This window comes from Leptodactylus fuscus, chromosome 6 (assembly GCF_031893055.1).
Source record: "Leptodactylus fuscus isolate aLepFus1 chromosome 6, aLepFus1.hap2, whole genome shotgun sequence".
Taxonomy (NCBI): Eukaryota; Metazoa; Chordata; class Amphibia; order Anura; family Leptodactylidae; genus Leptodactylus; species Leptodactylus fuscus.
This window is the reverse complement of record NC_134270.1, coordinates 130,098,572-130,126,363: the sequence shown is the minus strand read 5'-3', so window position 1 is coordinate 130,126,363 and position 27,792 is coordinate 130,098,572. Positions and strand designations below refer to the sequence as shown.

The window sequence follows — 27,792 nt, the reverse complement described above, 5'->3', positions numbered from 1 at the left end:
AAAATGGCCACTTTTTAGTTTAGACAGAGATCAGTGTACACTACCTTTAGCCTGACAGACTAGTGATTGATAAAAGGGGCTGCTGAAGTGTCTCTCTGTTAGAACATTCCAGTAGGGGGCATCCTTTAGATTCTTCTCACTTCTCCCCTCCCCTCTCAAAAGGCCAAGTGGATTATAACTTAAGAAAGGCATCCTGTATTAAGGGGATTAAACATTTGAAGAAAAAAAAAAAATATATATATATATATATATTCATATACACTCCATACATATATGCATGTCAATGTACACAGCGTTCTGTCCTTACAATATACGGTTTAAGAATGATTTCATGAACAAGAAGCTCATCAGAATTTCATTAGAAGTGTCACACATTTCCCAGAGCTTTACAACTAAAGCGTCCCCCTTCCCTTCTCTCAGCCACCACCGAGCCCACAAAACCGGAGGAGGGAGAAGAGGAGGGAAATAGAAGTAGGTTAATCGGATCAGAGTTCATATTTATATATTTATAATATATATATTAAAAGTGACTTAAGACTTAAAAATTGAATTAGTATTTATACAAGGAAAAAAAAAAGTGCAGGTGGAATGAGATCTCCATCAGGACGCTGATCAATCAGAAGCTGGAGTGGTGGTATAGATGATAAGATACAGGTCACAGCGCCCATCTTAGCCCCTCCAGAAACAGGGTGGTCATTCTGATTCTGGAGGGAGCTAAATATTGATTAGGCTTAAAGTGGATTTCCAGTCTCATCTCTTTGTTGGTTTTATTGTTGGTACATTTTCTTTTTTTCAATTTGACTTTTTTTTGTGTTTTTTTTTTTTGTTTTTTTTTAATTGTAAATCTCTATGTTTCTGGTTCCTCTCTGCTCACCACCAGGTGATGAGCGATGAGGAAGTACACGGTGGTGGAAATGGAGACACGTAACTCAGTTGCTGCAGCACTGGCTCCTTGCAGGGGGACTATTTTCTTGGAGGTCCACTCCCCGATTTCTTCCTGGGGCGCCTTGTGCACTTTGTGGCTCATTCTTCGGCAGTTTCTTGGCTGGAGGTTAAAGATTAAGGGGGGGGAAAAATACACATATTAAATAAAAAATAGTAACTGCACAGCAATGGGAAGTGTTTTGCTTCACTAGGCGTAAAAGAGATCATAGCCAGATGCAAATTTGTATAAATTAAAAGTTAAGGACTTTGCAACGTTTTTATATATATTCTTTACATTTGCAAGAGTTTTGTTGTGCATGGTTCAACCGGTAGTTTTTTTTTTGGAATGAACATGGCAGAACCAAAACGGATATTATACTCTGGGTTCTCTTCAGACTTCTAAGTGTAATGATAGGAGGCCCAGGGAAGGTGAGCAAATAAAAATAAAGCATTACTCATCTCTCCTGGACTCTGGAGGGGGGGGGGGGGGGGGGGACGATGACAACAAACTGCTGTCTTTGGTTCATCTGTCTGATGTCAGGGATCGCTGAAGCCTGTGACTGGGTCTTAATGCTCACATGGGTCTATGCGTCAACACCACGTGACCTGCTGAGGTCCAATCACAGGCCTCAGTTGTCCCCAATGTCAGGCTGAAGACCTGAAGAGAGCAGGGAGTTATGCCAGAAAGGTGAGAAACTTTTTTTTTTTTTTTTTTTTTTTTTTTTTTTTTTTTTTTATGCTTAATCACCTCCCCATAGACCTCCACTTATTAAATTCTGTGGTCTGATCCCCACGTATAATAACAATTACAATCTGAATGTGTTTGATCTAAATGAAACTGCAGGTTGAGCCTCACAAATATTGGTGCTCGGTTTTGGTCATTTTTCAATTAATCTCCCATTCCTAGTTTCACAACTGTGCAACATGTATTCCAATTTCGCCTTGTACTGAGCTCACATCTTGGCTTACAGATCTTATTTACTACCTAGTCCATCGGCATCTGTCTCCTCCTTATCCATTTTCTGTGACCATCTGAAGCACTACAAAAAATTCCCCACATATGTCCCATATGTTCATTTAAATGGCAAGCATGTAATACTACATTACTCCTGTAGAGGCTGCTCCAGGTAAAACATATGGCCAGCGGCAACTTCCCAGCACCAAGTCAGAAGAGCGTCACCATAAAACAGAACATATTAAGGTCTCTACTGTGCATAGCAGGTATGTTGTGGATTAGTGTAATATGCACCTCTGTGAGACAGATTTTCTAATGTCATCTGAGGTTAGACGGCTCACCGTGCGGACTATTGAGGAACTTACTGCTTTGAACAATTTTACAGGGCAGGAAAACCACCAAAACAGCTATTTGGCTGCTTGTGATGCTGACAGATAACATAGGAGAGATTCCATTCTAACATCGGACACACTAGCACTTATGAGTAAACCATACCTATTGCCATAAAGATTTCATTCACATTCATGGCGGTTTTAGCGGATGTCTCCATGAAGAGCAGACTGTTATCTTCAGCATATGCTTGGGCTTCCTGCAGTTAGACACAAGGAGAATGGATAAGGGCATGATTTCTTTCGTCCGCATATAATATGGTACCGTCACCAATACTAGTGTAACATGCTCACCTGGAAGTCTACAGCTCTTTTACTGGAAAGATCAGCCTTATTACCAGACAAGGCGATTACAATGTTTGGGCTTGCCTGTCTCTGAAGTTCCTTCACCCAATTCTTTGCTCTGGCAAATGTTTCCTAAGTGAAGACAAATACAATTCAGTACGTAAAACCAGTGACATTAATTTTTGTGAAGCCTCAAAGAATGAACTCTATTAATCTTACATATAGCAGTCTGTAAATTATACAGAGATATAACAACACCCAAAGGTGGCCTTACTGTACTTCTGTAATGCCATACAAATCAGGAAGAGAAAAATCAATATCCTATAACCCATCACATGCTGGATTTTACAGATATTCCCCAAACAGCTTAGTAAAGTGCTGTATACTGCCATACAGTATACAGCAGCACAGAGACTGCCAACACCACCATGATAAGCATCCATTCACATCACATTTAGCTGATCCATTTAACGCATCACTTAACTTTATTAAAAAAGCAGATGCACATTGACCGTACTGTTATAGGGGTTATTCCACAAAGCGAGAACGCTGCACATTCAGCTTGAATGAAGCCAGACTGAATACAGGCATGACTAGTGATGGACAGAGTTCCCATTCACTTCAATGGGAGTGCTGGAGATAACCAAGTGCTTCCACTGAAGTAAGTAGGAGCTTTGTGGGATAAACCCTTTAACCACTTAAAGAGGACCTTTCACCGATTTGGGCACAGGCAGTTCTATATACTGCTGGAAAGCTGACAGTGCACATTTCAGCACACTGTCAGCTTTCCCAATCTGTGCCCCGGGTAAAGCACCATCGGTCCCGGTAAAGTAGCTCTTTACAGTCAGAAGGGCAATCCTGACAGTCAGTCAGGAACGTCCTTCTCCACAGCAGCGCCTATCGCGCTGTACCTATAGTTTCATTTGGCACCACTTTGAGGTACATATAATGTTTTGATTAACTTTTATTAACTTTTTTTTGGGGGGGGGGGTCCATGTGAAAAAACTCTATTTTTTTTAATATAGATTGTGAGTCCTATATAGGGTTCACAATGTACATTTTTCCCTATCAGTATGGGGAGAACATACAAACTCCTTTCAGATGTTTTGTCCTTGGCAGGATTCGAACCCAGTGCTAGCCACTGAGCTACCATGTTGCCCCTCATATTTATATTGCTTTTATCAGGTTTTACCACTTTTACAAATAAAGTCACTTTTCAAAAAAGTTGTACTTGTTTATTGATATCACTTGTTATTTTGAATCACTTTTTATTGCTATTTTTTGGGAAAAGCGAGGTGACCAAAAGACATTATTTTGCAAATTGTTTTTTTTTTTTTTTTGCTTACGACTTTTAACAAATGGGATAAATAACGCTAATTTTGTATAGTGAAAACTTATATACACATATTGATACCCAACATGTGGATCCAAGGGGTTGTGGCCGATCTTGCCCCTGATCCAATGATTGCTATTGATCATGGCATCCAGGGGGTTATTCTGCAAAAGTCAGTGTCTCTGTAAGATGAAAACTTAAATGTTTTGGGGTTTTTTTTTCCTCTCAGAGTCCAGGAGTCTGCCAATGGATATATTTTAAAAAACAAAACAGCTATAAAAACATATCAGTTGGACGGACTTCAATAACATTACGTAAATAGACCCCAAGGTGGAGCATACACAGTTCTCTGTACTCCGTGCTCTGTAGTGTGCATTTTTTTAAGCTCAAATTCTGGGGGGCCAGCTTCCTTTACTTCAGGGTGCAGTGTCACATCAGACATGAACAGTACAGTTAGTACTGTCTGCTGAGGCAGAGGAGGGAGAAGTCAGGCAACTAGCAGCAGATAATGAAGCCCAATGATGGAAAGCCACACCTATAGGGAGCCGTCACGGAGTAAACGCGTGTATTTTTGCAAAATACACGTGTAAAAATAAGACTCCCATTGACTTCAATGACATTTTACAGGCGTATTTTTACACGTTTAAAAAATATCATTGAAGTCACGCGTGTTTACTCCATGTGAAGGCTCCCATAAAGCAATTTTCTGCTCAACTGCATAAGGATAAAGAGATGTTTGTTACAAGAATGGAGCAGCGATCCAGAATAAGAAATGCTTCATTGTAAACTGTGCTGAAAGCCCTACAAGATACTGTCAATAGTTCATAGCTAAATTTAATGTTGACAGACTCCCTTTAAGTTTACATCACACATTTGTTGGCTTAGTTTAAAGGGGTTTTTGGCAGGTTAGTGTTTTGCCTCCTCTCGCCTCGCACTTTGGGACGGTGCTACAGATTTGCATGGAGTAAGCATCATTTAAGTGAACTTTCCAGAGATATCGGATGTCAATCACAGTAAAGGGAAGATAACAGAGGTGGCCAGGAAGAGGGACAGAGTCAGCCGGCCACTGCAGCTAGATAGCTAACTGAGCAAGATAGGTAAAGCAATGTAGTGGTTAAAGTATATCAGTTAGCTTAAGGAGGTTGTCTGGACAAAAATTGTATTTTTCAAAAAGGCCAAAGGAGGTAGATGGGGGGGGGGGGGGGGGGGGACAAAAAAAAAAAAAAAAAAAAAAAAACCACACGAAATGCACACTCACCTGTCCCCGGTGTCTCCCACCACGGTCCCGTCCTACAGGTCCCTTGCCATTCCAGTCACCAGTGAGGCCAATCAATGGCAACGAATTTCACTTCAAGAAGATAGCCGAGTAGTAGGACCGGACCGAGATGGGAGGACACTGGAGCATCAGGGACAGGTGACTGATCATTTTTCTTCATCTCCCTTAGCCTAATTTATATAAAAAAAAAAAAAACAAACAAACAAACAAAAAAAAAAAAAAAAAACACACACACCTTTTTGCCCAGACAACCCCTTTAAGCTACAAGTTTAAATCTGATTGTAGAAGTGAGAATACCCCTTTACGACAAACCACTGTGGGAAGAAGCACAAAAAGTGGCTAAAACAATCAGTCTGGTGCAGAGCATGTACGGCAGTTTTTGGCTCAAGCTGCAACACAATTGTCCCACATTGTCATCTGTCATAGTGAATCTCCCCAAATATGAATTTCCATAGACGACATACAAAACAAACAAAAAAAGGTTAGGCACCATTGCAAATTTCACAAAATGCTTTGTCATATAGGATATTTTCAGTGCCAGTTTACAATTAGCAAGGGGATGAAGAATACATACAAGTCAGTGTAAAATACATACTGTGTTAGTGATGTCATAGACCACAATGGCTGCCTGGGCTCCTCTGTAGTACATTGGGGCCAAGCTGTGGTACCTCTCTTGCCCTGCTGTGTCCCAAATTTCAAACTTCACTGTTGTGTCATCCAGGCATACCGTCTGTGTAAGGAAAGCAGCTGAAGACAAAGCATAAAGTTACTCAAAGTGTACAAGATATACCGTAAATACTGAAAGCTATCATGTAAGATAACACTCATAGGACACTCTACACAGCTACTAAAGCCATGCAAAAATCACAAGAAGTATAACCATCACCATAATGGTTTCTGGACTTCAGCTCATTCACTATACAGAATTTCTCTCAGCATATTGGAGTATACTGAGCAGGTTACAGATCTCACGCATGAATGAGGAAACTCCATCAGCTCGGAACTAAAATCAATACAGTAAAATACAAGTTGTTCTGAGCCATGGCCAGTGCCAAAACTTACTTGATATATTCAATATACTGCAATCTCAGCAAGTGAATCTGCCATGGCAGGACAGTCAGCACGGAATAAGTGAATGTCTGGCGGATTTTACAGCATGATGTATATATGCACACTATATTATACATATATAACTTCAGCCACAGGTTCTTTAAAAAGAAAAAAAAACCCTTGTCTGATCTGCCTATAGGAAATTTAAACATAGGCTACATGGGTAGTATGTGCTTTATGTGATGGCAGTCTGCCCATTGTCATTGAATGTATGTGTAAGTCAATGTCATATCAAACTGACACATGTATATCCGAGCTCTTCTCGGTGAGATGTTTACCTATGTGCATTGCTCAGAACAGATTCAGGATGTACCGTAATTTAGAAAAGTTTTTTTCCAACGACAGCAAGCAGAGAAATAATGAGGAACTGAAACAGCTCGGAAAGTTCCAGAATGTTTCATTATATTTGACAGCATAAATCAATAAAAGATTGGGACAAGAGGTTAGACCCAGGGGTATTCCCATCTTAAAGGGATGGTATATTGCCAGGCTACACCATGATTTCACCATGGACAGAGGACTGACCACCTATTCTAAGAATGAAGAGGCCTAAGTGCCAAATTGGCACTGCAACCCCTTCAGTTTTTCCCATGCACCTCTTAGGGTGGGTTCACACCTGCACCCCAATCTCCGCTGTTAGGTTTCCGTCTTCTGCCCGAGAAACTGGACAGGAGACTGACAATGGCAGTCACTTTTCAAACCCATTTATTTTTCCGCGGCAAAAGTTTGTTTCTTTTGTTGTTTTTTGTTTGTTTTTTTTTTAACTGGACACAAAGTTAGACATGCAGGACTTTGTGTCCAGTGTTAAAAACCTACAGGGACCACAAAACACTCACAGGCAGATACAGTCTGCCAGGTTTCTGTCTCCTATCAGGAGAAGACAGAAAACCTAAAAGCAGAGACTGGGGCGCAGAAGTGAACCCGCCCTTAGAGGCCCTGTCACCAAGCAGAAACACATTTCATTCTTGCCGTCCCACTGAACAATTTCGTGTTTTTTTTCCCTTTTAAAATTCGACCACTCATTCAAAAGATATGGCCCCGGCCGATGTATGTGAACTAGCTGATTCTCCATGTGGACGGGAACCTTGTTTTCTCAGGTTACCACCTACTTAGAGAAGAAGAACTAGTTTACATATAATCATCCAGGAGCCGCATCTTTTCAACAGTAAGAATTAAGTGGCATCACATTTAGCACTTTCAACTTGAGTGACAGATCCCCTTTAAAGAGGGGCGGTATTATATACCGCTAGAAAGTCAACAGTGCGCTGCATTCAGAAAGGGTGTGGGAGATGACGGTGGCATTAAATTCAGCACCAATATGTCCTCAATGTCAGAAAGTCGGGCCTTACATCCTAGTGTCATCGCTGGCACATTTTCATTTGACAATCTCCTGTTCTTACAGCATCCATCACTATACTGTGTTGCTTAGGAGTATTGCGAGCAGCTTGTTGACTTATTGCTCAAACATACTTTATACTTAGTGGTGTTTCTCTGACTAGATTCTCTGTATAAAATGTCAGCAAAAATGTTCAATAAAATTTATTTAAAAAATTTAAATAAAATTTAGATCAGAAACCTAACAAATGAAAGAAATTGTGTTATACACACATAACTATAATATATCAAGTAAAAAAAAAACATAAAACTTTGTAACCCAAGTCAATGGAAACTGATGGCGCTGGATTATCAGATATTCTGGATTACTGAACAGTTACAGAAATGCATAATACTCATTTTCTTTGCATATTTCAACAACATATTTATAGAACGTTATCTCTTAGGCCTAGTTCACACGCAAATCTGTGTGTGGATATTCCGTCGCGGCAGCTGATGCAGTGCACAGTATCCTGTCGCGGCTTACAGCTCCGGATTAAGCCCAAATGAATGGACCTAGTCCGGAGGGGCCTGCCACGAGGCGGACACTGCGGCTGATTCAGCCGCAGAATCTGCCTGAAGAAAGGGCAGCTTGCTTCCTTTATCTACTAGCAGCAATATGCCGCTAGCGGAAAAAACAGCGTTAGTGGTCTACATAGACCGCCATTGTAAGGGGGCAAATTATGACGTGGATTCCGCGCCATAATCCGCCCCCTCTGTGTCCATGTGAACTAACCCTTAAAGGTAGTCTGAAGCAGCCTGAATACATAGACATAATCACGATGGGGGGGGAGGGGGGAGGGGGACTGACTCTAGACTGGCTTGGTATGCTGAATTCTGGTGTCAGTTTCCCTTTGCAGGGCTTTTTGGGGACTTACATATTTTTGACCTGTCCTTAGGATTGGTCATTAATATGTAACCGATGAGGGTTCGGCACCCAGACCCCTGCCAATTAGCTCACGAGCGCCACAGTTTTTTCCCTGCATAGATGATATGATATTTGTTGATAACATGAACAGAAGAGCTTTAACTCTATTGATGTCAATGAGTCTGAGCTGCAAAACCAAGCACATCGCCTATGATATGAAGGGTTCTGTGCTTGGTATTAAGAGAAGAGGCCACAGAACTCAAAAGCTGCGGCCTCTTCATCTAGCCGGGCACTGCAACCCCAGTGAAGAGGAGAAAGAATAAAAAAAAAAAAATTAAAAAAAAAAAAGTTAAAAATGAGTCCAACGTCTGGCAGGGATAGCACCTGCACTGTTTGCAAGGGAGACATGGCAGAAGAGCTGTTTTTCCTTTGAGTCTCCTCAGCCAGTTCAGTGTAATGGCCCTTTAAAACCTGTATCTCTGGAGGACGAATAATCTTCCCAGGACAAGGAAGAGAACAAAGTTCATGTACATGGAGGTATTCATACTGTGCTCAGAGATGGCTGTCCTTCAGATATCCTGAAAATATGTAACTGAACTCCAACAATACGGTTATATATTAAAAGTCAGACCCTTGAAGATCCGGCCCAGCAGGGGTTAAAGTGAAGTGACCTGGCACTGATATGTAGGTCCTAAGCGATCAGCTGACACAACAAGATAGACATAAAACCTGCTGACTCTCCCTTCCTGTCCTACTCAGCAAGGAGCGTTTCCTGCTGCCAAGACCATAGGAAGAGAGGAATTATGTAAAACGCAGCGGGGAGGGGGCTTTAGAGCGAACCCCCCTCATCATGCATATTTAATAGGATCACAAGGCAGCCTTTACCAGGCTCTTTGCTTAAATAGAAGCAGCGCTGCTGAACCAGCCTTCTCCTCCGACTACCCTGAAAGCTAATTGTTCATGTGTAAATGTAATGAGCGGATAATTGCGGCCTTCATTGTATTCTCCAAAGAGGAAAGATCCCAGGGATCTGTATATGCTAAACTAGATCAGAGACAGAAATAACTACAAGTCATACTCTGGAAACTAAGTCCAACTAGAAGGGCTAGCCATTCTCTGAAAAACTTCCAGACATGATATACCTTTTTGTGTAATGTCATAAGCAGCAAATATTCCCTGCGATCCCAAGGGGTACGTGCCACAGTGAACTACTGTGCCCCATCCTTCATTTGCTAGCACAATGAGCTCTTCCATCAGTACCTAAGAAAGCATTACAGTTACCAAAACCCAGGGTAGCAAGCGGTAAAACTGCATTCAGTATTCTCTCTAGGGTTCTTTAGGACACAGCTCCCTCATGCAGGAAAGACCACTTCCTTTGGTCTGCACCTGACTTGCTAATTTTTACCAAAAGTGGTGCAGAGCAGACATGGTTTGTCTCAGGATGACAAAGTTATTCTAACTTAGCCACAAAACAAATATGAGTTACCGAAGAAATCTAAGCCGGTCCTGTCTGCCAGATTTGCATCCATGTGGTCAGAGTGGCCTCCAGACAGCCAGGGACTTTATATTAAGATTGGTGTAGGAGACGACAACCTTAAGTTTTCTCAACTTGTTTATATCAGAAACAGGAACATGATGAGGGCTTTAGCAGGCAATCGTATGCTGAGAAGTGATCGACTGACTTCTTATGCCGTTCCATGGTATATCTACAGTTTATGCAGAAAGACAACAGAACTTTTAGGCGGAGTTCACACTGCGTTTTTTTGGTCAGGAATCCGCCTCATAATCAGCCTCCCAATAGAACTCTATCGGGAGGCTTTTTTTGGAGGCTGATTTTGAGATGGATTACTGACCAAAATACTCTGTGTGAAGTCAGCCTTAAACTAGGCAATGCCAAGTATTTGACTTAACAGGCATCTTGGGGCATATTCACATAGTGTGTTTGAGATGTGGTTTTGCTACATCCAAAGTTTTAACAGGTCACATTTAGTTTACACTTTAACCTGTGAACCCCCCCCCCCCCACACTTCTATTGTCACAGGTCTCCATTGATAACTTTCTATCTATACAACAGCTCATAGTACTAGACACATAAGAAAAGGTTTCATCCACATCAAGGTAAAAGTGATTGTTCTATCAGCTGGAGGCACAGAGACTGCTTATTTCATCAGTGGCACCAGAAGGGGGTCCTTCAGGCTTTTAAAATTTTTGAGGGCTTACCCTGTGGATAGGTCATCAAGTGAAGGTAACTGGAGCCAGGAAAACTCTTTTATTAGGGGCCTTCTAACCTAAATGTCCATTTTCAATACCAAGTGTTAATGTGAACGTCCATCAGTCAGGACCTCCATCACTTAGCTGCAGTAGAGAGCGCGGCCACAATCACCATCTCTATCACTGAAGGACCAAACTTATCTGTTACCTCCACTGATGGTCTAAGGATTGCAATAAAAACTATGTAATACCAGGTTTCCCTCAGAAATAACACCTAATCATTGGGGGTCGCAAGTGATTTTATCTAACAGAGAAAATTGCCATAGGAGACCAACCCTTGTACGCACCTTCTACTAAAGACTATTAGAGTGACGGCAACCGATCTGTATAGAGCCTATATAGTAGTGCAAATAGGTTATAGTTTATTATATTACTTTGACAATTATGAAATCAGAATAAAAAACAAAAACAATACCATGCCTGTGCACAAAATTGAACACATATAGAGGTACGCCTGGTTAAATGAGCCTTATTAAAGTTCAGTACAAAAGAGTCCTAAAACAAATTAAGCATAAAAGCTTTAAGGGTGGAAAAAACCCTAAACAAGTTAACCTACAGTATAGAGTCAGGCTAAGTACCTTCCAGCACGTGATACAAGAACACTTGATTATTAATATCACTTGTAAGACACGACAGGTTTACATATTAACCAACCTCCAATAGTGCTTTCTTGGTATTCATGAAACTGGCCCTTGACAAAACGCAGGACAAGACTAGACTTCCCCACCGCAGACTCCCCTAGTAAAACCAGTTTGAACTGGCAGATTTTGTTGCCGGCAGCCGGCCCGTTTGGTCGAGCGTTTCCGCCTCGACCGGCCATTTCCCTGGGATGTTAAGAAGCTGTAACAGAAGTGAAGCGGAGGTGACGATGAAGGCACAGGAGGTGAGGACTCCGTTCAGATGGATGACAGTCGTGGGAAAGGCACGTGGGGCCCTAGAAGGGAGAAAGAAAAACAGAAATATTGTAAAGCAAAGATTTTAGATTCAGTCATAAGATAAAAGTAGCAGATACTTCTTGTGTGAACTTTAAAGAAATACTCCAGGTAAAGCCGGTATGTCCTGTTATGTATAGTGCAGAGCCAGAAAATAGTGGTTCACTGCATAAAAGAGTAACATCCCAACTTATAGTGGTCTTCTGGGTTATATGACTGATGACCTATCCTTTGCAAGATCATAGGAGTCCTGGGTGTTGGAGACTTCAGTGTTCAGACTCTACACTGAAAAGCGAATTCAGTTCACTTTCAGTTTCGGGTTATGACATGTAAGCAGCACTCACGTAGTACTGCTTCTGCTTCATACCAGCTGATCCACATTGGTCCTGGTGGTAAGGTCCTGCTATTCCTCAACTGATCACCTATCTGCCAGATATCTTATCAATCCTATGAGCCCAGAAAACCCCTTTAAGCCACCTATAAATGTAATAGCTCTGATCACAGTAAGAAAATCTCCTGACTTCACTCTCCTGGGATCCAGTCCAGCTTTTGGTAAATATATTTAGGCTTTACACAACTGAAAGCAGCCCATGATCTCTATTAAAGTTTTCCTTAAAACTTTCCACACACTAGCCAAAAAGCAAATCTTCACTGTGTCCTGCGTATTTCTCCTGGTCTTATAGGCTTGTGTCCTCAAGCTGATGACTCCTGTATCAATACAACGCAATTTGATGAGCCCTTAAAACAAACCTGGGCCGCAGGGGTGAAGGGTCATATAAAGTACAGCAAGCCTTGTAACCACTTTTGTACATTAAGGGAGCCTTCACACGGAGTTACGCTGCGCTCATTCTGAACGTAAAAACCCATTCAGAATGAGTGCATAAAAAGTAGCTCCCATTGACTTGAATGGGAGCCGGCATACGCGCGCTCCCCATTGAAATCAATGGGAGGCTTTTTTCCCTATTGCTTTCAATGTGATACGCGCATAATACATTGAAAGCAATAGGGGAAAAAGCCTCCCATTGATTTCAATGGGGAGCGCACGTATGCCGGCTCCCATTCAAGTCAATGGGAGCTACTTTTTACGCGCTCATTCTGAACGTGTTTTTACATTCAGAATAAGCGCAGCGTAACTCCGTGTGAAGGTTCCCTTAGGGTGGTCAGACAAGACGAAAAATTGTTTCTATAGCAAACTGTTACATGAAGACATCTCCTTTTTCCATAGATGCCTGGCTTACTGCAACAGGTGTGGTTTCTATAGCCCCTGGTGATCATCTGGTCAAGGAAAGATGCACCAGGCATTTATTTCATTACACGCAGGCCATTCATATGAACCACCGGCCATGGAATTTACGGACTGGACAAGTCTGCCAGACTGCTTATTGGGTAGGGGGTTTTAAGCAGAGAATAATAATCCTATAGAGGATAAACAATGGGACAGCTTCATGTGACAACCTCTTCTAGAGATGCTGAAAAAGGATGCGTTAAAATACATATATAAAAATATACATATTTATTTATGTTTTCCGTCACATGACCATGTTTTAGTCCTCATCTCATTCATGGGATTTACAGCGTCCATAAACTGCATTTAGTGTTTCCCGGCAGTGAATACGACGGATTTTATGCTTTGCCAAAAACCTGTTTCTGCACTGCTGGAAACAGCAAACATTAAAAGCTGATGAGACCATAGCAAGTGACAGGAAAAACTGCCAATAGCAGATGTGAAGGAAGCCTGGCCTAGAAATGGCAGATCCCACATTTTACTAAGCAAGAATACTCCCCGCATCATAACCAAGCAGTTTTCCTTTGAGGTGATAGAACCCTATTACAGGTATATACAAAGGGGGGTAGCAATGGTGCAATAAAAATCTGTCACAGATTTCACTTTATGCACTGAAAATCCACATCAGAAGTTAACATGCTATGGATGTAACGTGTACGCCATTTTACGATTACCCGCAGACCCCAGTGACTATAATGGGGTCCTCCAATTTTATATTGAACCTGGCAGTGGTTCAATACAGCTGACGTTTTCTTTTAGCACATACATAAACACAAAGAAACAGATAGCACCCTTGAATAACCTGAAATCTGCAATCTACAAAAATCGTGTGAAACAAGTGAGAAGTTAAGCATACTGTTACTCTGGTCTCGGCCTATTCTCATTTCCCCAATAGTGTGTTATTACCAGAAAACATGGTCTTCATCTTACCACAGTCGTGTAACTATAGGGGAATTTTAAGGACCAGCAACAGACCTAGTCTGGGCAGCATTAATATTGTGGTGTTCACACAAAGCAATTCTGGGACTCTGCAGGAAGTGGGTAGTTGTGGTTACTGTATTGCAAGGAAACTTGAACCACCTCAAATGGAAAGGATTTTCCAGGCTAAAGATATTGACGTATCGGATACATCATAAATATCAGATAAGTTGGGGTCTGACACCTGGTAACCACCAACGATCGGCTGCTCTCTGAATAGAGTAAGAAGCACACAGCGCAGCTCTCTGTGTAGTGGACAGATCAGGTACTGCAGATCAGCTCTGTTGTCTGTACAAGGCAGAACTTTCCAGGCCTTGCTCTATTTTGTGTATTCACTGCGGACAACAGCTAACTGATGGAGTGCTGGGTGGCAGAGCCCCACATAACCAATATTCGTCACCTCTCTCTGCAATAGTCGGTCAATATTTCCAGCTTGGAAACCCCCTTTAATTTCTACTTGACTTAGTGCTTACTTGTGCTCTGCCATGCTTTACTGCACTGGGGTCTGGTTAAGCCACAACACTCACATCATGCACATACTTGTGTGGAAATGTTGCAGATTTGCAACACCTAAGTGAGCGTTCACACTACCGTCAGTGTCCGACAGGTAGTGTCCGCTCCTAGTGTCCGTTCAAAATCTGGCACGGACATTAGGAGCGGACACTAGCTGTGTCTGTGACACTTTTCATTCATTTCAGGGCTCGTTCACATCTGCGCCCAGGTGTCCGTTCTGCAGGTTTCTGTTTCCTGCATAAAACAGAGGCAGGAGATGGAAACCTGCAGGAGTCTCTCTCACCCATTCATTTGAATGGGTGAGAAAGCTGTCCGGCCGAGAGCGTTTTGCGCTCTCCGCCGCGAAACCGGGTTTTTAAATCCGGACACAGAGTTGGACATGCAGTACTCTGTGTCCAGATTTAAAAAATCAGGTTTCGTGGCGGAGAGCATAAAACGCTCACCGCCGCACCCGCTCTGTGCTTTCCGTCTTCTTGCATGCAGAAGACGGAAAGCACAGAACGGAGAGTAGAACGCAGGTGTGAACCTAGCGTAAATGGCGATCGGGTGCGTTCTTTTGCACTCCGTGCCTGTCCTTCACTGTCCGCTTGTAAAGATGTCCGACTTGCCACAACCTTGGGTGAATTCACCCCCATCATAATTCCGACTTCCTTAGACATAACATCCAAACATGAATACAGCGCAATCCACTGAGCAAAGAACTAGAAGTCTGTATGTCCTCGCACTCAGGACCACTTATCTCTAAAGCACAGGAACATTCAAGATTTACTTAAATAAGGATTATTGCTTTTTTTTGTTATTGTTCTACAACTTTCACTTTATGTCACTATTCTCATGTCTTGGCTATTACTATTATATTTAACTTACTGGTACTGTATTAACCACTTCCTACTTTAAATTGGGAAAAACCTACTGTGGAAAATAAAACTTGTGGAAAATCCCTTTAATGCTTGGTTAAGCGATAGTCCCACCATGACAACCACTTCTGTCTCGTCACCCATGGGCCCTTACAGAGGCTTGATCGTATTGATTTGATTGCAATGTCGGTACAACGTGTAGACAGATGCTAGCATAGACAAGATAATGTATGTGTATATGCAGTTAATGAAGGAATTCTACTAGTCCAAGGACCCAACCGCTATCAGTTACATGTATCTCAGTTATTCACTATTGTGGTCTTCTTACACAGCCCTTACATTAAAGGGAGTCTGTCAACATGAAAGATCGATATTAAACTACTGACAGTACCTTATAGGGCTGCTTATAGACTTCTGCAAAGGTGTTTTTTTTTATTCATTGCAACCCCATTTCCATGAAAATCAGTGTTTTATTCTTACAAAGACTCACTGAAAAGGGCTTTAGGGGAGCATTTCATTTAATGTTTCCTCACCTCCCCTGGACTTCCACTTATTGCACTCTGTGGTCTGAAGAGACCCCACAGTATAATAGTAGTTAAGGTTCGGCCATGTTCGATCCAAACTAAACCGCCTTACAAACCTCAAGCCGCATCTCACAAGGTTCGCTCAACCCTTAGTCGTATTGTAAAGGGCATGGTATAAAAGGAACTTATCCTAAATAATAATCACCATTAATCAGAATTGAGGTAAAATGCCTGATCGATTTTAGGTCATTATAACCCAGTCCTAATATAAAGTGCGACAATTGGAGTAGCAGGGCGCTAGCTAGGGCCTGTTATCTACAGCAGAGAGTGAAGACCCAGCAAGAGAAGAAACGTCTCTAAAGATCTTTTCGGCTCATTTGTATAAGAATAAAACTCAGATTTTCATAAAGATGGAGCTACAATGTAGAATAAAAGACATTTTGGAGAGTATAAAAGCCACCCTACAAGGTACTGACATTAATTTGATACATTTCTCTTCCGACAGACCCTTTAATCCATAATTCAGAATTTACCACCATATTCCCAGTATCTCTATGAATCTACGGCAAATCTTTCCCATCCAGACATTATACTGATCATAAATACACCCTATAACTGTCCCACCCCAAACCGTTCAGGGCAGGACTGATAAAGAGTTTGCATTTCAGTTGCCACCTTAAACCATCATGTATATATGTCAGATGCTGCTAGAGATCCTTGGACATGGAGAAATAGCAATTCTGAGAAAAAGAAGGAACATCTCAAAGATACTCCATGTCTGACAATCTCAGAACTACCTCTCATTACAACATTAAAAGGAATCTACCACTACCAAAGCCTTGTGTCAAAGAGCGCACTGCTATTTAATATCAGCCATCCTATTGAAGTGCCAAGGCCCGCCCCCAGTGCACCAACTGCCTTATTTGTATAAGACGTCAAAGTTATTCTTCTTCTGACTCTACAAATGGTCATACATGACAGAGGTATATTTATCACTGTACTGTGCCCTGTAATGCAGGGGTGGCAGCTGAATATTGGGGGAGGTCATAGACCCCTTAATCCCCAAGAACAGAGTGACAAAATACAGAACACAAAAGAGATGCTTGGGGGTGGGAAGACATGCACAAAAGTGCAAAAAGGACCTCTCGTCCAGCCCCATCTTATATATGTACAGTTTCAATTTCAGCGCACCGATCGTGAGCAGCTTGCTTCCTGGGATTGTGGAAAGACAACAAAGTCACTACTTCCTCTGCCTATAAGGAAGTGAAGTTGAGCAAAATTAGTCAAGTCACTTCTAACAAGTAGCAGATACAGTACTAGCAAACATGCAAAAGCCTAAATAATATATGCCATAAATGTGTGATACATATGGAAACCACCTGGGGAACCTACACCGCTCTCAAGTATGGGGAGAACATGACCCCTACACATAGCTGCTGAAAATAATAGTACGTCACGTATGTACAGTCCTCTCCATTCAAGTCTACAGGCGTTCCAAAACTAGCCAAGACAGCCAGTGTGAGTATTTGGAGGAAAGCTGTGCATTTCTGCTGTACTCTTCTCTCATATCCTGAGCAAACGGGGACCAGAAGGCCCTGTTGTCAAGAAAGATGTGGGTCCTACCTCTATTACACCTTCAATGCATATCTTGAGTATGCCATAAGTGAGTCAGGTGGGAATTCACTGTTAAAGAGAACCTTTCACATCCTTGGAAACATGCTGTGTAATACACCACTAGAAAGCTGACAGTGTGCTGAATTCGGCTTTCCCATTCTGTGTCCCTGCTACAGAGCCATTAGTGTCGGTACCGTAGCTCTTCACCGTCAGACGGACATTTCTGACAGTCAGTCAGGAACGCCCTTCCTCACAACAGTGTCTATTGAGCTGTACGTTGAGAGGGGTGTTGCTTACCGCCCGGTCATGACACTGAGGAACATCTCCCATACTCCTGATAGCACTCGTCCATAGACTGGCTGGGTGATAAGGAACGCCCCCTCTCACAGTACAGAGCAACAAACACTACCGTTAGGAGGGGAGTTCCTGACAGACTGTCAGGAACACCCTACTGACACTGAAGAGCTATGGTCCAGCACCGATAGCTCTTCACCCGGGGCACAGAACAGGAAACTCAATTGTGCACTGAATTCAGCACACTGTCAGCTTTCTAGTGGTGCATTACACCGCATGTGCCCGAGGACGTGAAAGGTCCCCTTTAAGGCCGGGTTACAAAGTGCCGTTTTTCATGCACAGCAAAGTGGATGGGATTCTAGTGAAACTCACCCCCAGTTTCAAGTAAAATATGTGCAGCAAGCATGTTGCAGTTTTGAAAGCAGCATGTCAATTATACCTAGGGAAACACCAGTGAACACCTGAAAATTTTCTGTGCAAAGTGCTGCGGGAAGAACCGCGATGCATTGTGGTTTTTCCTACAGGGCTTTTTTGCTGCGGAACGCCACGTGGGGCCTTAGACTAAAGTAGTTTTCAAGACTGAGGCTAGATTCACACACCAGGACCCCAAACGGCAGAGTGCCTGTCCTCTAAAACAGTGGTTACCTGCAGACACCATAGACCAGTGATAGCGAACCTATGGCACGCGTGCCAGAGAGGGCACGCAGAGCCCTCCATGCTGGCACGCGTGCGGTCGCCCGGATCGCTCACCAACAGGGAATCCGGTACAGGATTCCCCGTTGATGAGCGATCACTGCCTTCAGTAAGTTTGCCTTCAGCAAATGCACATACAGCTGAAAGCTGTCAGGGTAGGCCGCGGATCGCGCGACCGCGGCCTACACTGGCTGCAGAGTTTGACCTCTGCCCCGACGCGGGCGCGATGACGTCATCAGCGCCGCCAGTGACAAGAAGGTGGATGCCGGCGGCTCTTCAGGGGTGAGTATGAGAGTGGCTCACTGTGTATATGATGTTGGGGGGAGCGTGTATAATACTGGGTGGGAGTGTATAATACTGGGTGGGGGGGCTTATAATACTGGGTGGGGGGGCTTATAATACTGGGGGGGGGGGCTTATAATACTGGGGGGGGGGCTTATAATACTGGGGGGGGGGGCTTATAATACTGGGGGGGGGGGCTTATAATACTGGGGGGGGGGGCTTATAATACTGGGGGGGGGGGCTTATAATACTGGGGGGGGGGGCTTATAATACTGGGGGGGGGGGCTTATAATACTGGGGGGGGGGGCTTATAATACTGGGGGGGCTTATAATACTGGGGGGGCTTATAATACTGGGGGGGCTTATAATACTGGGGGGGCTTATAATACTGGGGGGGCTTATAATACTGGGGGGGCTTATAATACTGGGGGGGCTTATAATACTGGGGGGGCTTATAATACTGGGGGGGCTTATAATACTGGGGGGGCTTATAATACTGGGGGGGCTTATAATACTGGGGGGGCTTATAATACTGGGGGGGCTTATAATACTGGGGGGGCTTATAATACTGGGGGGGCTTATAATACTGGGGGGGCTTATAATACTGGGGGGGCTTATAATACTGGGGGGGCTTATAATACTGGGGGGGCTTATAATACTGGGGGGGCTTATAATACTGGGGGGGCTTATAATACTGGGGGGGCTTATAATACTGGGGGGGCTTATAATACTGGGGGGGCTTATAATACTGGGGGGGCTTATAATACTGGGGGGGCTTATAATACTGGGGGGGCTTATAATACTGGGGGGGCTTATAATACTGGGGGGGCTTATAATACTGGGGGGGCTTATAATACTGGGGGGGCTTATAATACTGGGGGGGCTTATAATACTGGGGGGGCTTATAATACTGGGGGGGCTTATAATACTGGGGGGGCTTATAATACTGGGGGGGCTTATAATACTGGGGGGGCTTATAATACTGGGGGGGCTTATAATACTGGGGGGGCTTATAATACTGGGGGGTGTACTAAAGAGCATATAATACTGGGGGGGGCCTATTTATAAGCACACAATACTGTGTGTGGATGCCACTGTGGAGCATATAATCCTGTGGGGGGGGGGGGGGGAGGACACCTACTGCGGAGCATATAACACTGGGGGGCTACTGTGGTACTGTGGAGAATATAATATTGTGTGGTGGGCCCACTGCAGAGCATATAATACTGTCTGGGGTCCCCTCACTATTTATATCACACAGTATCTGTTTTATAGCAGACGTGATATTAGTACAGGATGTAAGAATATTACACGGTAACTATAAAACAGATCCTGTGCGATGTAAATAGTGAAAATTAATTGTTCAAAGTACCAAATGCCGAGACCTTTACATTTCAGTACAACGTTGTTTGTATTATTGAAAGCTCTGTAAAGCCCCACATGACTGTAATTTTTGGTCAGTAACTGTCCGCAATTGTGGATCCGCATAGTATTAAGTCTATATTGTCGTGTTGGCACTCCGCGAAAATTTTGTGGGTTTTGGGTTGCAGTTTGGGCACTCGGTCTCTAAAAGGTTCGCCATCACTGCCATAGACTATAGCAGTTGTGCTTCTGTTCTGCACTTCTGTCCCTTTCACTTGATTTGGACTGAGCTGCAATATAAGGCTCAGCAACTACAAAATATACAGAGCTGTACCTGGCAAATAAGAAGGGAACAAAGTATGAAGTGGAGCAGGTTGACCCTTTATTCAGCTCCCTCCCCTTCCCCAGCACAAAACATATGGCCTTTTCTAAAGGTAGTATGTGTAGCCCTTGCCTCAAGCAGGGGTTAAACTGCACAATTTATCAAAATTTGGCAGTCACATGGTTAATAAATTATCAGAACGCCCAGAGTAGACTTCAGGGGTGTGTTTTTGCTTCCATATCACAACTGCAGATGCCAGTCCCACCATGGGTCTGACTGCTAAACTAAAACCATAAGAACCTATAATGCAGTTATTTGGAGTTACCAATCAGGCATTTAAGCTAGGCTTTACAGCTGCTAATTCACACCTATTTAAGGCTCATGTGAAGGTGGATTGGGGTGCATTCACACGTACAGAATGCATGGTGGTAGCCGCGCTGTCCCATTCGGCACACGTGACTGTTCCAGACATTTACGTGTTTACATAACTAAACCAATCCCACCAGCTATTCACCGATTCCTTTACACTTAGGAATATGCACAATAGATAAATAAAAAAAAATAGGAAAATTACTACCAAAGACAAACAGTATAAAAAAAATAAAAAAAAATGTCCCACCAAAACAGGCCCCAACCACATGCCTCATTGAGGCATATGGAAAATAAAGAGTGTGGGTCCTGTGCTCATGCATACACTGCCACTAGTCAGGGTGGAAACCCTAGCTGTGCAAGTTTGACATTACAGAATAAGAAACTTTTTCACTTTAAAATAAAAAAAAAAACTCATGACTGAAAACATGAAACATCAGTGGACTTGTACACCAATTTCTCCATCTATAAAATCCAAAGCTCAAGACAGTATCTGGGAAGACGCCCCAGAGTACATCTGCAGATCCCCGGACGACTTCATACACAAACTCCTACATCCTCCGATGAAACTGCTCTCCTGGTTGAGAGGAAAGCACAAACCCAACATGAGAGCGTGGCCGGGTGATGTTCTACAGCTGCACAGCATTCCCTCCGCGGCCCTGTACTACAGACCTCACTACTGCATTTACTGGCACTCGGAATCACTAATTCTGGAGAACAGAAAATGCTAACATTCATTTCTATTTCCATATTTCACAACTGTGATATCTGAAGAAAAAGGAAATCTGTAATGGACATCGCCTCTTCAGTCATGAGTCTGCTTGGGTTTTGTCATCTAAATCAGTTCCACCAGGTTCTGAGTCATTCACTAAAGTCTCCTTCTCAGTAAATTCTCGCGTCAGCTGATGGGAAAAACTTGGCTGGCAGCTCACACACAGCCATGGCCAAAGGTTGTCCTGACAGAAGACAGGTGTAGCATTACAGCAACAAGGAAGTCAGTCTGCAGAAGCCAACAATCTGGGAAACAAGAGGACAACAACAAGTGAATATATAGGAATATGTAGTACATAGCTCAGCATTGCCCAGCTCTAAGAAGGTGCTGGCAGAGGAGTAGGTGCCACTGATTTTTATTGCTAGCATCAGTAGGGTTGAAGTTTATGCTAATTTTTTTTTTTTTTTTTTTTTTTTTTTTAATGCAGATTGTAAGCCCCATATAGGGATCACAATGTACTTTTTTTTTCCCTATCAGTATGTCTTTGTAGAATGGGAGAAAATCCACACAAAAAAAAAACACAAACTCCTTGGAGATGTTGTTCCTGGTGGGATTTGAACCCAGGACTACAGCACTGCAAGGCTGCAGTGCAGCGCTAACCACTGAGCCACCATTTTGCCCCTGAAGTTTATGCTATTTGGTAAAAATTGCCTTCTATGGAGGGCCACAAGTGACAAGGCCTTACAGAGTCCCAGCAGTGGGGTACATTGAGATCAGGTCTCCGTATCAGGTTTCCGTCTTCTGCATGCAGAAGACGGAAACCTGTCAACTGAGTCCGGGCGTGAGAACTAGAGTTGAGCGAGTACTGTTCCGATCAGCCGATCCGAACAGCACGCACGCATTGAAATCAATGCACGCAGCCGGCACGCGGCGGGTTAAGCGGCCGGCTGCCGTCAAACCGGAAGCACCAGGTGCTTCCATTCATTTCAATGCGTGCGTGCGTGCTGTTCGGATCGGCTGATCCGAACAGTACTCGCTCAACTCTAGTGAGCACCTTATGCTCTCCGCAGCAAAACTTTTTTTTTTTTTTTTTCAACTGGACACAGAGTACTGCATGTCCGATTGTGTCTGGTTAAAAAAAAAAAAAAAAAAAAAAAAAACGGTTTCGCCGCAGAGAGCATAAAACGCTCACCACCGCTCACAGCCGGACACTTTTCAAACCCATTCAAATGGATGGGTTTGAAAACTGACTGCAGGTTTCATGCAGGAAATGGAAACCTGCATAAAGGAGACCCCGGGCGCAGATGTGAACGAGCCCTTACTAAAGACTAAGTTTACAGCCGCACCACACCCTAATCTAACAAACAAGTCACCACCAGATGTCCAATCTGTCAGAAACTGGACAATGTAAGGGCTAGTTCACACGGGGACATGGACGCTGATTTTGACAGCAGATTTCGCGGCCAAATCAGCGTCCATACAATGTATCCCTATGTGAACTGCTTGTTTTTTTTTTTCTGCTAGCTCGCTAGCAGAAAAAGAAGCGACATGACCTATCTTTCGGGCGGAAGCCGCTCGCGCTGAGCCGCGGCTTCCGCCCAGCCGCAGCGCCCTCCATGTCGGCTCATTCATTTGAGCCGACAGCGGAGGTGAAAGCCGCGACCGCAGTTCACATAGTGTGGACATTGTATGGACGCTGATCTGGCCGCAAAATCTGCTGTCAAAATCAGCGTCCATGTCCCCGTGTGAACTAGCCCTAAGGGTAAGTTCACATAAGAGTTTTTGGTCAAGATTGTAAGGCCGTATTCGCCTCAAAATCCTGACCAAAAAGACGTCTCCCATTGAAATCAATGGGAGTCGCTCAAGTGTTTTTTTCCGGGAGCCAGCTTGCTCCCGGAAAAAGAAATGTGAACTTACCCTTACATTTTCCAGTTTCTGACAGATTGGACATCTGGTGGTGACTTGATTTTAATGGTTAGCGCACGTATTCCGGCACCCATAGAAACCAATGGGATCTAGTTTTTACGCGCTCATTCTGAACGAGTTTTACGTTCAGAATGAGCGGAGCGTAACTCCGTGTGCAGGCTCCCTTAGTGCAATTTATTCCGCACAGGCAAGCATAAAAATAGGGTAGGAGCTAGTGCAACAACTGGCAAGAGCTGCATCATGGGGATATATAGTCCAGAGGAAGCAGGGGTCACATACAATAGCCACTGCCTGCTTTTGCACTAGCTTTTACCTGCTTTTTTTTTTTTTTTTTTGGCAGAATAAAAGGCAGTAAATTATTGACCTTGTAAATGCCTTGAGGTCACTCTACTGGTAGTGCTTAGAAAAGATAAGACAGTAGATAGTGTATGTGCTGAAACTTTGAGTAACTGCTATTCATTCTGAGTCAGAGAGTCCCTTAAAGTACTATTATGGTACTATCATACACCACTACCATATGATAGACACCATAATAGTAGAGTCACACTCACACACAAGATCACAATGCAACTGCATTCAATAACATTAGTGAGGGAGTTGCAGGATGACACAATGATGTTTGGTTGTGCAATGGCAGCCACAGTATATCCCTAGTCACAGTTAGCTGCCAGCCAAATTTCTCCATAGACATGCATACTCTTTTCTGCCATGCGCTGCATATATAGAGAACAGGGAGAGGGATGAAAGCCACAACTGAAGTTCATTCGTTATCAAAGGACAGTCAGGACACCAGACATACACATGCAGGGGTTTTTTTTTGGTAGATTGTGAGCATCATATAGGGCTCGCAATCAGATCAGATAAAAGCATCATATAGGGCTCACAATGTACATTTTTTCCTATCAGTATGTCTTTGAAGTATGGAAGGAAATCCACACAAACACGGAGAGAACATACAAACTCCTTGCAGGATTCAGCCACCGTGTTGCTCCTCAAACATGCAGTTTTTACCAACCACAGCAAAAAGTTTTAGGGAATGATTCCTTAACATGCAGTTATTCACATTGTATTAATATTGTAATTCTCCATTGTCTGGAACACAAAACAAATCAAATAAAAGCACAACCAAAAATAAGAGCACCATAAGTGCATACTCTTACATCAGGTATTGTACAGACTACACGACAAAGCAATGGGATCAAAAAGTCAGGCTGATGTCACTAGTCTGGACGCACACAAGACTGTAGAATAGGTTGTTCTAGTAAAACATTAACAGCATATAACCAGGATACATCAATGTCCAACTGGTGCAGATCTGACCGTCACAGGCCCTACCAATTACTAGAAAATTGTGGATTAGAAAACCCCAAACCACTCTGCACCTTCTACAACCTAAATTATAATAAAAGAAAAAATCTATAGAAGTGACCTAGCACTTTTCATATTTTCTTTCCTACCACTTCATTCTGCAGAAAAGTCACAGACACATTAATATTTGCTGTAAGCTATCTACTCCATTTTTTGATATTCTGGTACATTTTGCCATGACACAGCAAGTACAGACATATACAGGACAGTGCAGGGGAATACTGGGAAGGTAACCCTGAATTATAATAAAACAAGTCATACACCGCTGGAAAGCCCAAACCTGCACTGAAGCCAGGTGACAAATATGATAAGAAACCGCTTGTACTGACCCCTAAAAGATGTCACTTATTACACATGTACAAGACGAACCAGCTCGCTATATGTGTGGGTTCAATCTTAGCCAGTGTCAAATAAGGGGCTCCAAAATAAAAATAAATAAATAAAAAGCACTTCATTTCAAAGCACATAGAGCAATTTTACTGAGGTCCTTAGATGTAGACCGTGTTCTGTGACAAGTTCTCCTTGGCAGAGAAATTTGTACAGTATGTGCCGCATGATGATATCCATGACTGGAGAGAGGGAGATGCGTTTCCTAGCTTAGGCCGACCAAAAAAGTCAAACAAGATGGTGCAACAGGTTGCACTTTATGGTAAAATGACTGGCACACTTGGGACGATCAGGCACTGTTGGTATCTTCCATGTAACTGATCTGGCACTGTCCTCAATTTTATTGTTCTGTTCCTTTATAGCAATATAAAAACGGAGAGTCCTCAGTAGTTCATACCTTTTTAATGGCTAACAACAATGATAACAGATTGCAAGCTTTCCAGACTACTAGGTCTCTTCATCAGGCATGGTATGACAATTTCTGAAGGCATATGCATATTCATACACAAAAGGACACAGGAATAAAGTGTTTGGTGTGACAGGTGATGCAAAACAGTACACACAAATAAATAAGTTAAAAAACAAGTTATCAGTTCCAAGGATGGCCCTCTGAGTTCTATGGTCCCTTTGATTAGTGATGTGATAGCAGTAGACCAATGGAATATACCCATATAGACATTAACTACTGTATCAGAGACACTAACAGTATAATAGGGTCATTCTTAGTTAAGAACAAGTACCCCCTGGTGTATGACTAGCTACTGGCCTGGCATAAACATCATAGGTACTTAATTATTTTCTATGGGAAAGTCCCTCCCATTGTAATAAAGTGCAGCTATTAGATTGCCCTACATAGGAAATAAGTAACTATGGAAATGCAGTCCAGTCTGCAGGCAGCATGTTATAGAGCAAAGTGAGCAGCACAGTTGAGGAGTGCAGGAGTCTATGCGAGTCTGCATAAAGACTTATGGGGACATTTACTAACTCATCTACGACAGTTTCCTGGCATACATGGGTATAAATGTGGTGCATCTTTAGCACATGGACACCTTCTTGGTCCTGTGCTCAAGACCCTTTTTACAAATCTAAGTGGGACGCAGAGGATTTGGCCTGACATATGAACGCCAGAAAGCTGGTGTGATTTATACCTGAAATTTACACCAGTGACGGTCAATTTCAATTCTGGAATACAGGAGTGCGCCTGAATCACTAGAAGGCCTGGAGCCTCTTGGTAATTCAGGTGCATCTCATGCCAGCCAAGAAACTGATTAAGACTGGTGTACAAAATGCCAGTCTTAAAGATGTTGTCCAAGAGAGGAGGCTGGGAAAGATGTAACAAAGAAGTTGTACTCTGGTGTCAGTCTCAAACGCAATGCCTTAGCTGCACTACACGTGACCGCTGTGGCCAACATGTGGCTGGAAAATACCCCGTAAAGTCATTCATATGTCACAAGGTCCTTTCCTGCAGCCACTGATCGGCCTCAGTGATCATGTGTGGTGCAGGACTTCTGGCAGCGAGAGCACGACATGGCCCAAACAGTAGCAGCAGAGACCAGAGTGCTGGGGACACGAGAGTAGTGTTTATTTTTTATTATGCTACACCTTCCCCGACTACCTCTGTGATTTGTCCAATTCCTGGACAACCCCTTTAATAAGCACTGCATAAAACGACACAGTTCTGCTCAATTCACACAGATGACTCAGTTACTGTGAACAACCGGGCTCAAAACACTTTGATGACTTGTGGAGAGGGGATTCGTTTTCTTAGTCAGAAAACCCCTTAGAATAAAAACTAGAGGCCCAATATATAAGTGATGATAACGGGAGGCCCAGTATATAAGTGATGCTCCAAACCTCCACTGAAATGTGTGAACCACTCCATCACCCTGGATGCAGACTACATGTAGGAAGAATATGGACAGGTCATGTCTGCTACATTGATTATCATTACTGGTGCAGTATTACTAGAGCACATTCCTTGTCCAGGTATACATATAGGATTGCAAGCTACTGTCCAGGTATACATATAGGACTGCAGGAGATTATAGATAGATAGATAGATCGATCACACACAGGACTGCAGGCTATTGCACAGCAGCCAACTTACTACATGGAAATGAATTGACTTGCCCCATAGAAATCTATAAAGCAGCATATGGCCTCCATAATGACTGGCACCACAATAGTTATAACTGCAGCACTTTGGGCAGATGGGACAAATTATGGCGTCCATGGCCACAAACGATGTGGAAGAATGCTGAGTAAACTGAGCCTTGTAGTGCACCAATGGCTAAAGGCAGTCTGATAATAAATTCAGTCAACTAGTCCCTACCCCTTGTAACCCGCTGTACGCCGCCGGTAACCCGAGCCGGCCCTATTCTTCTACCCAGGACACATTCCTATGGCGTCAGCTTGCCAAGACCACAGTCCATAAAACTCCCCCGCAAGCAAGGACAAACTATGCACCTAGTAGGCCTCAGCTAACGCCCCGGTCTCACCTGTCTGCTTGTATCCACTCCTCACTCCCGCCGGGAGATCCTTCTCTTCTTCCTTCTCCTCCGGCCTCAACTTCCGCCTTTACTTTGCCAC

The 27,792-nt window shown here is 43.2% G+C and overlaps 1 protein-coding gene across 2 annotated transcripts; it reads right to left on the bottom strand.

Annotated features, from left to right (window-relative positions):
• Nucleotides 1-150: 150 nt before the first annotated feature.
• RAB5C (RAB5C, member RAS oncogene family) lies at nt 151-27,792 on the bottom strand. Of its 2 annotated transcripts, none has more exons than XM_075277215.1 (6): nt 27,670-27,792; nt 11,440-11,719; nt 5,758-5,909; nt 2,563-2,685; nt 2,375-2,468; nt 151-1,045 (listed from the first exon to the last, which is right to left on the bottom strand). In XM_075277215.1, exons 2-6 carry the CDS (start codon nt 11,603-11,605, stop codon nt 930-932), a joined length of 651 nt encoding a protein of 216 aa, XP_075133316.1. In that variant the 5' UTR covers nt 11,606-11,719; nt 27,670-27,792; the 3' UTR covers nt 151-929. The 2 variants fall into 2 exon arrangements, with proteins under 2 accessions (XP_075133316.1, XP_075133315.1); XM_075277214.1 differs by having other exon boundaries at nt 27,702-27,792.